The 13,107-nt window shown below is 50.1% G+C and overlaps 1 protein-coding gene across 1 annotated transcript; it reads right to left on the reverse strand.

Moving 5' to 3' along the window:
• Positions 1-9,237: 9,237 nt before the first annotated feature.
• On the reverse strand, positions 9,238-10,968 carry LOC144173810 (kelch-like protein 10). The gene has a single exon (XM_077702067.1). It carries the CDS (start codon positions 10,966-10,968, stop codon positions 9,238-9,240), a length of 1,731 nt encoding a protein of 576 aa, XP_077558193.1.
• Positions 10,969-13,107: the final 2,139 nt, after the last annotated feature.

Below are 13,107 nucleotides of genomic sequence, written 5' to 3' on the forward strand. Positions count from 1 at the left end.
TTCCGCTTGGTAAACAAAACGCTAGAAGAAGTAGAATAATTGAACTACCTGGGAGAAATGGTTGGTGCTGTCCCAAACCACGAGAGAGAAATCCCGCGCAGAATAGCCATAGGTCAGGGAGCACTCGGCAAGCACTCCCACATAATGAAAAGCAAGCTAAATCTTTTTATCAAAATATCTCCAACCAGTGCTTACTGCCTGTGATGACGTACGGAGCTGAACCTTGGCGCCTTACTAAACAAATGGAAAGCATTCTTAGATGGGCTCAATAGGCCATGGAACAAATAATGTTAGAAGTAACCTTCATGGACAGGAAACGCGTTTTCTGTATTAGAGATACTAAAGTAGAAGATATCACTCTTCAAACAAAACAAAAATAAATGGATTTGGGCTGACCATGTAATACGATGAACATACACCCGGTGGACAATTAGGGAAACAGAGTGTATACCAAACGACGGGTAAACAAGAAGGGGAAGGGCAATAACACGATGGCCAGACGAACTAGGGAGTTCGGTGGGGAACAGCGGATTGGAGCGGTGCAGAACAGGAGCGCTTGAAAGTCAATTGGAGAGACCTTCGGCCTGCACTGCACTCTAAGAAAAAAGGGTGTGGTAGTTTCTCCCTTTAGGGTGAAACAGGAATGTATCATAGGTTGCTCTCCAAGAGGTAGAAAGATTTTCCCTTTAAGAGGGAGGAGCGCGTTTCTGCCCCTAAGAGTGGAGGAATATTTCCCCCTTTCGTGAGCTAATTGAGGAGCATTTCTCCCCTGGCCGCACTACCCGAACAAGGCTTGCAATGCGAGAAAGGCCTAGAGAGCTTATCGGTTTGAGGATCGAATAAGTACAAATAGGTAGGTTACTGTGTTTGTGTGTGCCTAAAATGCGCTAAAATAACCAAGACATTACCTACTGAGTGCCAGAACTCTGGTTAGCAAGCCATGACGCCAACGTATACGCGCGACTTCTTTCATCCGTGCCGCTCCGCGCTCCGCCTACGTGTTTAGCGCGAAAGCGCCGCTGTAAAAAGTCTAACGACTGCATTCAAAATGACGTCTTTATTTCCCGAAGGCTTGTAAACCCGCCGTTCACCGACACACGAGATCACAAGCATCCGATGAGGTCATTTGAGAACAAATAGTTGTTGTTAGTCGCCTTACTTTGCTACAACCGATGCATCTAAACACAGATCGTCTGCAATCGTGTATCTCACCGCAAAGGCGGTGCAGTCGGCACGAAAAACGGACCTGTCGCATCTTCGCATCCGTCTGAGCGAGATGACCCTGCTCGCAATCTAGCGAGATTTGGGTAAAGCAATCGTAAACGTTGAAAGATGACCCATATATGACGCAAAAAGAGCGCGGGAATGGAGAGGGGCGGCTACAAAGCATCACTATCAATGGGCGCTTACATCAAGGCGCTTGTTCTATTGCTAACGTATATATAGGCAACAATTACATATGCTTCACGTTGTCGGGCACAGATTGGGAAGAATCGTAGCACAACACAGTGACATACACTTCGTTGAAGGCATTTTCAACGCACCATACACGCAATAGACAGCATCGCAGGCACAATACACGTAGACATGCACATTGCACAACTCATAGTACACTTTTCATATTTCCGCGTGATCACAAAGCACAACTAAACCTTAAAGGGCTACAAGTATTTATAACACTAATTGCTCAGCATGCAGGTAGGAACAATGACCTTGTTGTTTGTTTCGATTACCCACAGCAATGTGTCAGCCTCAGCTGTGTTTTGTGGTTTCGTCAAATGTAACTCGTGCAATTGCAACCTTTTATTAGTTTCAGGCTTTGTAAGAAGCAGTAGAATAGCTCAAAGGAGAAAAATCGTGTAACGGCACCGTAAGGCGCGTATGTTTGAGTGATGACACTCATTGCCTTGCCTTCGTTCTTTTAGCGAAGAGCGCACCGCTGGTCTGTCAACCATTCAGAGAAAAATTCCCCGCATTTCCCCGAGGGGAAGAATGTGAAAGTGCGAATGCACGAGTTGAATTTGCGCGGTTCGGTAATGTTCGCGAAAGAGAGATCACACACACACACACACAACTACAAAGAAAGAAAGATGCATTTATTCACAGACACCTATTTGTGTTGTCGTTGTACTTGATTGCTAGAGCGGATCTCAGCTTTGACATTTCGTGTCAGTACTCCTTTAAGCAGGTGCATTAGCCCTTCTCACGCCCGATTCTTGGCCAATCCCCCACGTGGGTATGTGCCATGTCAGCGGCCAGGCAGCGCGCGCCCATCTCCCCCCGTTGCCAAGGAAGACGAGGAGATTCCTGGCCAATCCCCCACGTGGGTATGTGCCATGTCAGCGGCCAGGCAGCGCGCGCCCACCTCCCCCTGTTGCCAAGGAAGACGAGGAGATTCCTGGCCAATCACCCACGTGGGTATGTGCCATGTCAGCGGCCAGGCTGCACGCGCCCATCTCCACGTGCGCGGACATCGCCGGTGGACGCAGGTTCAGGGTCGCTTAAGAAGTGCATTGCACTTAAAAAAATGCTACCGAATGGGGGCCTTTCGTTGTTTGTAACTGATGCATTAATATGCTGCTGTCTATGCTGGTTGATGAAGAATGGGGCGGTTTACTATCATCGCTGCCCTCCTTTACCCCTTGGCGTCAGTAGAAAGCGTCCACAAATGCGGTGGTAACATTGAACTGGGTGCAGGAGAGTCGCACACAGCAAGTATGCAGCGGCAACCGCAGAATGTGCGCGAAACACAAGGCTGGAGAGTCGTGCGTTTGCGTGGCGTGCACATGGGGATAAAAAAAGGCAGTGCGAGGATAAGGAAGCACCACACTGCAGGGACGATGTTTCACAGAGTCATCGTGTACGCCCCATCGACGAATGCCACTGCGCAATCAAGAATGGGTTCGTCTTCGGTGTCGGCGCCGACGGCAGAACGCAGACGAAAGGGGAGAATGTATGCTCCCCCGTGTCCGTGTTTCGTAGAGGCCATATAGAGGGCGCTACGTGTAATGAGTTTAAGGGAGCAACTCGCTGGCTGGGGAAGAAACCCCGCGTTTCCCTCCCTTTTTCTACCTTTTTCTTTGAGTGATGGGCCTAAGCAGGCTGCTGCTGCTGATGATGTTGGGGATGATGAAGGTACCTCATGATCTCGCCGCTTTGAATGACGATACAAATCTTACTGGAAGCCACTACAGTCAAATGTCGATATAAAAAATCACGCGGGACCACTCAAAATCATTCGTTACTTTTAAATATCGTTGTAATAAAGAACTTGCATCTATATGCCCGTGCTCATACCTAGGAGGGAAAAGGCCTGACTTGCAAGTATACGCGTGTGCAGACAAGCAAACTCTAAAATTAAAACGTTGCACTCGCTTCAAAGTAGCTTGATTTGAAGAAACCAGTTTTTTTTTCTTCTGGTGAGTGCCGCACGCACGATGAATTCCACTCTGCGCACTACATCATCGGGTACATCATCGCAACGAGCGATGCCAGTGTAAACTATGTTCATGTGCTGTAAAACAAATTTTTGACAGCATATCATCCTCTTCAGTGTTCTGTGACCCACAGACGTCTTCTTCGCGTCGGGACGATGACGGCTGCCACTTCTTGGCTGAGTCGCTAGCTGCATTCATCGTCGAATCTCGCACAAATTTCGCAGCAAGATCATTCACAACAAAGAAATATTTGCCCACACACGTGAATAGCGTGAGAAACAACCGAACCACCGACCGGCCACCGACTGACACCCAAACCAACACTCTAAGAACTCGAGAAGTGCTGGGCACTCTGTCTAGGAGTAAAAACTTTTGTCCCATATTTCACTCCCTTTGGAAGCATTGGGCGACTCTTCCGAGGAGTAGCGCGTGGCGGCCGAACGAGGCGAAACAGTCCCCGTGGGATTTACTTGCTGCTTTCGAAGCGGAGTACTTGAACCCTGTGTGGGAATTGCAATGCCATCTCCAAGGCAGCGTTCCGTCACTCCCTTTAGGCGTAAATAAGCTGTATTGGCGGCGTTCCCGGATACTGCAGACGGGTACTACTACTCTCTCTTGGAAAGCATCTCGTTACGCCTCAAGAGCGTTCCGCTATTCCCCGCGAGGCAGCGTGCTTTCGCTCCGCCTGCTACTAGACCCCCCCCTTCCCCACGATGGTACTATAGGCAGTTACAAGCAAACAAAACAGGACAAGCTATGTTGAAACATGAAAAAGAAGAAAAAACAAGCTCAGACTTTATTTTTCAAAATACCACAACAATCGGTTCATTCGGCAATGTAACACAAAATGCAATTTATTGGGAATTAAAATATCAAGGCATAAAAACGGTTCCTACTCCACATGCACACAGGAGACGTAGCGCCTATTTAGGATACATCCAAGGAAAAAATTCACAAATAAAAATGCAGCAAAGCAATTGAAAACACTGAAATACAAAGATTAAATTATGACGATAAAAATGACATTAACATCCACAAATAAAAAGGTACTGGTATTAGCACGAAAAGCGTCAGTATAAATACAGCAGTGGGAGAATAGTTAACAGTATTAACATAAAACAAAACGGCCTTAGTACATCAGTGAGTGCTTCACATGGACTGAAAAAGCCAGCTCTTATTTAACACACATAAAAATTATTTACAAATAAATTTTGCGAAAGAAAAATCTGGGACTAAAACAATTCAGCGTGGATTACTATTAATGCATTACAAGGTGCAATCAACACAAAGATACAAAGCCATTGACACCGCAACTTTGCAACAGATATATTTTGGTGGTACAATAGGAAACCGCAGGAAACATTCCCACTGGGTTTTTTAGGCGGGTGGTTCTCAAATGAGGATGCGCTAGTAAGATTTAAAAAGGCATAACTTGGTATTAAAAACAAACACGTTCGAGCTGACTGCTTCATAATGTTGGTGGCGGCCTTCAGAACAGTACCGACCAGGGCACCGTGCTTGAGCCAAAGTAACGTCTACAGAAGCAAGAAGGTGCGCTTCGCCTTTGAAGCGTATTACACAATGAACGGCCAAAACACAGACAGCAGCAATGGGAACCCATCCACGATGTCCAAGGGTGTGAGGAGAAGTGTCTTGAATGCGACGGCCACTGCTGCTGACGCCTCGGGGATCTCTCCCTCTCTCTCTCAAAAAAAAAATCTTCGGGAAAGTAGCGTCTTTCCGTGGTTCCTACATAGACAGAAAGAGGGGGACAGCAAAGATAAGTTCTACAATGAAAAAAATATTAACGAGTTTGACAACGTTAAATGAAGTTTATTGGGTGATAGATTAGTTTTTGCGCCGAGAGCACGCACTGAACCCGTATTGGAATGCCATACTGCTTGGCGCAGTAACCAGTCTAGATGCGGATGTGGTCACCTTGGATGCCACCACGCTCATTGTACCACTTGGCCAATGTCATGTCAGACAGCGCGCCCTACAGCTGTCTGCCTACGCACTGCGCCCCAAACCCGTTAGTGCTTACGTGTCCGTAGCTTCAACTGTTTACGCCGCTATCGTTCCCGGTATAAAAACATTGCACAAAATTTAAGGAAACATAACTCTTTTTGTAAGGTTATAATCCCTGAATAATTTGCATTGGATTTTGTCCTCAGCCGACTGCAACGTAGGGCCAATTCTACGTTCACAAGACTAGCGTGGAAAAGTTACTAATGGGTCATATAGCTACTGTTTTCTTCATTCTCGAGTACGCTTCTTGGCATGCACGCTGCAGATCGCAACATTTGATGAGAACCAATAGGCTCGTTATTGAACGATCAGAACGCTCGAGCGACGGCGACAACCGACGCGAAAAAAATTATGTAATGGGTACAACAAACAGTGTGGGCGACAGCGACAGACGAAAAAAAGTAATGCATTGCTGCCCCTTCGTCGTCGTTGCTGCCGCTCGCTTGTGGGCTGCTTCTGTCCGGGAATAAACCCGCGACGGCGACGGCCCGTCGCCTGCCGCTGTCGCCGCCGTCAGCGGCTTGTGTAAAAAAATTTCGCTTGTCTGTGTCGCACACAATACCTGTTAGCCGTACACACTGAGTGAGGTTTCTCGCGTCGCTTATCGCTTTAGACGCATGTAATTACCCCTTAACAGTGCGGTGAGTACGCCCCGAAAAGTCCCATTTCCGTCCATCCTGCCCTCAAGCAAAACGTAAAAAAACTTGTCTGAAAGCATTTCAGTCTGCTGCTGTAGGCGCGGCGGTCACTAAAATTATTGTAATTTAGTGACTACAACGCGCTAGACGCGCTCCTATCACTCAGCCTATTGTACGCAATTCTTTGGAGCCGCGCAGGTAGCCACAGCTACTGCACGGCCGCCACTCTAACCCTAGCCGCCGAGCTAAGAGTACAGCGTAGCGCTGCGACTACTCGCGCGACCATGCTTCCTACCTGCGAAAACATTCCGCAAGGATACCAACACTTCACGAATCAACGGGATTGAAACGGTGCAAGAATCGACGCTGTTTGCACACGGGTACAAAAGCCTCCCTTCAAAACTAAGCAACGGTCAAAATCAGTCACGAAAACGTTAGGACTAACCGCTTCCGCGGACCGAAGTACCGAGAGTAACTCTGCTTCGTTAAATACACAAGACAAGAATACGAGGCTAACTAATGGCTTACCTCTACTTCCCGCCAGCGTTTCTTCGTCCGGTAGATAAATCCAAGGTCGTAATAGCTGCGAAAGATCCCAAGCTCAAGGCGCGAAGCCTGCGACGGCCGCGGATACAGTCCGGCCCGTCCGGCCATAGCCCGCGCATCGCTACACAGTGCGCATAGTTCCGAAATCGGCCTCAGCGCTCTCGCCGCTGTGATGTTCGTCCGAAAGAAAAACTAGTACCACGCACGCACGCACGAATGAACGAGTATACGACTTGCTCGCGTGTGCATGATGTCGCGCTGACGCACAAGCGGCCAGCGGTTAGCCAACACGCGTCGTATACTGTGTCGAAGCAAGTATGACGATAAGGGCAGGTCGAACTTCCCATGTTGCACGGAGCGTCTGCTTGAAAGCCCACTTCGTTCGTAGCACATTGACATCACGGTCTGGCGCGGCCTGTAAGTCGCCCGTCCGGCCTGGGCGGGTTCACCGCCTGTGTAGGTTTTTGCAGAACACGCGCACTTCGTGGCTCGCTGAAGGTGCCTTTCTCACGCTTGCTCGGGCGGTTCGCGTTACCTGATCCCCCGGATGTATGACGCGTTACGTATCGTGATCCACGCCTGCGCCGCCGCGGGGGGGTGGGGGGGGGTCATTATTTCTCTTTGCTTAAAGTTCCAGCAACCGATCGGTGTGTACGCTTTTATCGTCGCTCGTCAGCCGACGAGATAGTTTTCACCGTAGAGGGTGTATTTGAGATGCCCTCGCAGTGATATCGCCTGTTCCTCACACTCCGATCTTGCAGATAGGCCCCATATTGCTGTTAATACCAGTTATGTATACGGATTTCCTTTATTTAACCTAGTAAAAGCTATCGTATGTATGTACATGCCTATCTCGGCGACACTAGCCACGGTTGTTGGGTCGGGTTCGTGTTGCGCTTGCAGCTTGAGCTATCAGAAGAGCGCGGACTTCACTTCTTGCAACACCATTTTTCTCAATCGGTCTCAGATTTACAATCCGTTTTTTTTTAGCTCGACTAGGCGCGGGACAAGCGTACGTCTATAGATCAAACTCTTTCAAAGCGACCGTCTGCAGCGGTCCGTAGATTAGATCCTTCGGTTTGCCGCCTGCCGCCACTGAACGCTGCGAGCAATCGTTACACGAATTCATATTCTTGCACGTTTAGAATGCGCGGCAGAAGTAATCGGGCGCTTTTTACACAACCGCTTTATATAATATATTCGTATGCAAATAAAACATCGCTGATGAGTTGGTGTGCGCAGATGGCAGGAGTGCATCTCCATGCTTACTCCCGCACTGGACAAGAATGAAATTGCAATTCTACTCTTCGTACTGGAGATGGGAGACGATGCGCAGGTTTACTCTTCACTGGTGCGGGAGCAGAACTGGGGCTGCACTCCGCCGCGCACGAGGAGTACGCGGTCAGTTTTGCTCTCCTCCTCATGGGGAGCGAGCATTGCATCCAACTCCCCGCAGCTTTCGAGGGGAGTCCACCAACGCTTGCAAGAGTACAATGACGGTTGGACTCTTCAACTGCTCCCCCGATTTCTTAGAGTGAACGAGACAGCAAAGGGCAAAGGCAGCTAGGCTGGCTAGGCTACTACGCATTAAACTACTGTGTGGCGTAAATAGCAATCGCCACTCAACAAGGTGGTGATGATGGCTACTCCACTTCGAGGAACAAACACAGCAACAGCGGTTTCTGTTCCACGCGGGAGCAGCGGCGCTGATATTTTACCTTACCTGCTGAATTCGTAATACTAATGTTCCTGGACTGCAAACAAGAAAATATATTAAGTTTGTTATTCTTAAATATGCGCTATACTGAAATTAGTAGTTTGAAATACTTTTCCACTGTAAATATCGGCAATCTGGCGGGAATTTCGAAAATGATCGCAAATGTGAGAAGTTCGTTAATATAGGGTTTGTAGTAACGAGATTTGACTGTATATACAATTAACAACAAATTCTACAAGACGATTGAATAAAATGCAAGGTCCGTTTTTAGGGGGGGGGAGCTGTAGAAAGTGGCTAAGGTCTATTCGGGGTCACCCAGGAACATGGAAACGTTGCCAGTTTTGTCACGAAACCACGAGTGTAAACAGATTCCGTGCTGGAAACAAGGCAGATAACTGCTATGATGTAATAAAAATGCGCATGTAAGGAGGGGACAAGCGAAGGGAGACACCAACTAGCCCCTCAGATCGCTTAGATAACTGCTGAAAAACGCTGAGCATTTTTCTTCCAGCAACAACAATTGCGAGCCTGCCTTCGCAGTGACGCAAGCCATTGCTGCCTGCAAAATGCACCCTTAGGACAGGTCAGAGCCACATCTGCATTCTTTATTAAAATTTACTGGGCTCTGTTTTTCAATGTTTATCTGCAGGGTTCCGTCTTTCATCTGCGAAATAATTCAGAAGGAAAATAGCGTACAATGTCCGTATCCTAGATTATCACAGCGTATGTATGTATAATAGCATGCATGCCGCATGACTGTAGGTCCGTACGTGTGCCTGTGTGCCTGAAGGTATTGATACCTCAAACCGAAATAATAAACGCGCGCACACGAACAGCGAGAGTAGCCCTCCTGAAGACGCCTCCCGGCGGTCTACTTCGTGTACGAGAGGAATCGCTTTGTGGTTGGGAGGCCTTTCACAGTGAATGCACTAGCGAACCTCAGTGGCTGGTTCAGAGGCTCCACCTTGCTCCAGCGGTTGATCGCAGGCGCATAGCACTCAACGTCCACCATGAGACCGGTGCTGCTGGGCTCGCCAAAGACGTAAAGTTCGCCGTCCAGTTCGGCCACAGCGACGGTCCCACGGACGGTGCGCATCGCTGACACGTCATGCCAGCCCTGCACGCGGTTCAGCTGGCTTCGCTGCACGCTTTTCAAGTAGCCGTGTCCATCAGAGCCGCCGATGACGTACACGTGACCGTCGTGGTACACCATCTGGTGGCCGTGACGGGGACTGGGCAGCGGGCAGATGAGGCGCCAGTGTCCCGCCGCCGCTGAAGGCACGTACTCCTCGACGCAGAAAAGCGCAGACCCAAGTGCACCCAAACCACCGCTCACGTACACTCGGCCATTGAAGGAGCAGGCGGCAGCAGCGGCGCGCTTCCTCTTCATGGGAGCCACGAAAGTCCACTGGTTGCACGGCGGGCTGTAGCGTTCCACGGCGGCAGTAGCACCAGCGGCGGTGCGCCCACCGATGACGTAGATGTCGTCACGAAGTACCACGATGGCGACCTTTGCCGTGGCCACTTTCATGGGCGAACGTTCTTCCCAGACGCCGCGCTCTGTGTCGAATCTGTACACTGTTTCTACGGGGGTGTCTCTTTCCAGGCCCCCAACAACGTACAGGTGCTTGCCGCACAGGGCGAGGCCGTAGTGTGCTCTAGGCGATGGCATCGTGTGCCGGTGTAGCACCCACCGTCTGGCCCTGTGGTCGTACACTTCCATTGTTAAGCTATCTTCTTCGTTGATGGAGCCACCCGCCACAAAAAGGACATCGTGGGGAACGCGCGGGAGCCACCGCTGCGGGCTGAACCCTCCGCACTGGCGACAGCTGTCGAGCAGCGGGAGCTGTTCGTCCGACGGACATGTGCACGGCCCCCGTTCCAGGGCGCCTTCAATGGCCTGTCGGTAGGCGGGCCTCTGGGCCAGCGCCGGGAGCCGCTTGCGCACCTCGTCCAGGGCTGACTTCTGACACACTCCGACGCGCACGCAGCGCAGGAGCCCCGACATCACGCTGTCATCTACGGGAGGGACTTGCGTGTGCCAACGGTGGATGGCGTGCAACAAGTTCCCTTCGTGGCGTACGTTCAGTTCGTCCGAACAGAGCAGATCCTGCAGGAGTGCGACTGGCATATCGAGGAACTCTTGGCAGCGCATCCAGGCCGTTTCGAAATGGTACTTCAAGTATTCGAAGACGGCATTTTTGAAGTCCGGGCAGTGGTAGCGCAGCGCCACCGTCGCCAGGATGAAGCAGTTATCGGGGTCGACGTGGCGCAGGAGGTACGCCAGGCACTCGTCCCTGGCGGAATTCAAGAGGAGCATATCTGCGGCCTCCAGCACTTCGAGCACGTTTTCGTTGCTCAAGGGCAGCTCTTTCGAGTAGGCAAAAGAGAGGAGGGCCCTGAACGCAGGCCCTGAAACACCTGGAAGGACCACGTCCCGACGACCGCCGTTCTCAGCGCTGAACGAGGCACGGAAAAAGGGACTCACTGCGCACAGAAAGGCCCGGTGCGCCTCAAACGCGTCGCCGTCTTCTGTGCGGACAACACAGTCATACTCCTCATCGTCGCCCCACACCGACCATCCGGAGTAGAGAAAAAACATCACCGCCGTGCGCCGAACTTCTTATGGCTGCAGTCGCTGTGCGTTCGGTGAAGACGACGAGCACGAGCGGGACAGGCAGCCCGCGCTTCCTTGGCTTCGCTTCGTAGTCGGCAAGGCACGGAATGTTTCTATTTCCTTGATACCCTCAATGCCTGTTTCCCTCTGAGTATTGTATTTTCCTGGCGCGTATTTTTACCATAACTTTCTAGCCCAAGCAACGAACCGGGAACATTGGCTATGCTGGCCAATCCTACACAGTATCCGAGTGCTGCAGGAATAATAGCTACAATTATCATCAGTAATTATTCAATAAAGAGTTTTGAGCATGTATATAAATATCTTATTTATGTCTTTTCGAATGTGCCAGAATAAAAAAAATTAGGAGCCGAACAATTCGTATTGTGGCAGATTACCCTGCAAAGGTGCTTCGATTTCATTCGGCTGAACCTATTCCAGAAATACAAAACACTAACCAATCCCTTCCCTAAAGAGAACAGCGGTGTGCGCGAAGCTTGTCACCAATCACTATAAAACAAATCGATATTCAGAACCTCTAACCAACCCTTAACCAAACCCAAACTCATCCCCAACCAACCCCTACGCAACCCGTGACCCAACTTAGCACCAAACCCCTCCCAACCCTCTGCCTGAGCTTGACCCGATTTTAAACGAAAGCCATACCATACACACCTACCAGATAAACAAGCCAATCGAATCGAATCCAATCCAATGCCCCTCGCCAGAGTGTGTTCGCTATCGGAGAGGACAGGGGGTGAGCGGCGGAGAGCGCAGCTGGCGCGGCGAGGAGAATGGGGGAGGGGCGGACAACGCCGACAACGACGACGATGGAGGGGACAAGGCGAGTGAATCAGATGCTCTGCATCTAAAATCACCTCCTCACAGACAGATTTACTTCCGCTGGCGTGGCTGCTATCACGCTGTAGTTCTAGGCAACTTTCAAATCAGCCGCCCATCTCCCGGCGCGCAGCGCGGCCTATTAACGACAGCATCCGTGACGACGGCGCTGCGGAAAACAGGGACATTAGTCTTCAGCGCGTTTATTTCAAATTAGCCGCTCATCTTCCGGATACAGTGCGCCTTCGCAACGATGGCGTGCATGGCAACAACGCCGCGCAAGGATCACCTCGCACGCCTTGCATTAGAATACCATGTCGAATGGCGCAATCGGATAGACGTCGGCTTCAAAAGGCGAGGAACTAAGGTTCGATTCCAACCACGGGAAGCGTTTTCTTCTTAAGGCACTCATTTCTTTTTTTTAAACGCCATAATGAGCTTCTGTGACACAAGGGAGTCTATACAAGCTGCGCTTGAAGAGTCCAAGCACACTTTCTCCATATTTATTGGTTGCGAAGTCATGAATGCCTAGTTGAACACAGGAGACACCTTACTTCCGCCTTGCTCGCGTTGTCGAAGGACTTTGAATTCTTGCCGCTTGAGGCGCTTTGCTTTGGGGCCAGAAGCAACGCTTTCGAATGCATTTGATTTTTCTGCACGTTGCGCCGCAGCTCGTTTTTACCACGACCGGCTTTATAGATAGCCAACTGTCCATCGCTGACGGCGAAAATTGGCGCCTGCGTGCTGAGAAATTGCCGTGTAGACAAGGCGCGTACGGTCAGGGCTAACTTTAATCCCCACACTCGCCGGCTTCGCTTCGATCGAAGTGGGGCCTGCGACTGCTCGCATAAAATGCAGTGGTAGTGCGAATCAATGCCGATTGTACCGATCACTACCTGAAATACCGGCCAACAACAAAAGTTCACGGTTAAGTCTAGCCCCGTTTCTTAGCTATACAAACTCCAACGTACACAAGTAAACCACACTATTACCATAGGCGCCTGTTCGACTAGCGTTGGTTATTTTCAAGCATTTTTGTTCATTTAAACATGTGGAAACTTTGGTGACTTTGCTACACGCCGAGGAGCTTTCCTTAGACGTGAAGCTCATCTATGCAGAGGCAAACGTTCCCAGAGGAGGCTGGAATTTGTATAAACATCCAAACATCGCCATTCTGTGCGGGGAAGCACCGCCATTCTTGCGGGCAAACATAATGTTTTCCAGCGAAGGTCGCACTAATCGACGGCAACTGCAGCGCCACGTTTGTAAACGTTCCCTCCGGGT

The sequence above is a fragment of the Haemaphysalis longicornis genome, unplaced genomic scaffold (assembly GCF_048455015.1).
Source record: "Haemaphysalis longicornis isolate Haplotype H1 unplaced genomic scaffold, Haemaphysalis longicornis Haplotype H1 scaffold_3, whole genome shotgun sequence".
Classification (NCBI taxonomy): domain Eukaryota; kingdom Metazoa; phylum Arthropoda; class Arachnida; order Ixodida; family Ixodidae; genus Haemaphysalis; species Haemaphysalis longicornis.

What these genes read in the sequence shown, in the direction of transcription:
- LOC144173810 (XM_077702067.1), bottom strand. Translation starts at nt 10,968, where the DNA reads ATGTTTTTTCTCTACTCCGGATGGTCGGTGTGGGGCGACGATGAGGAG.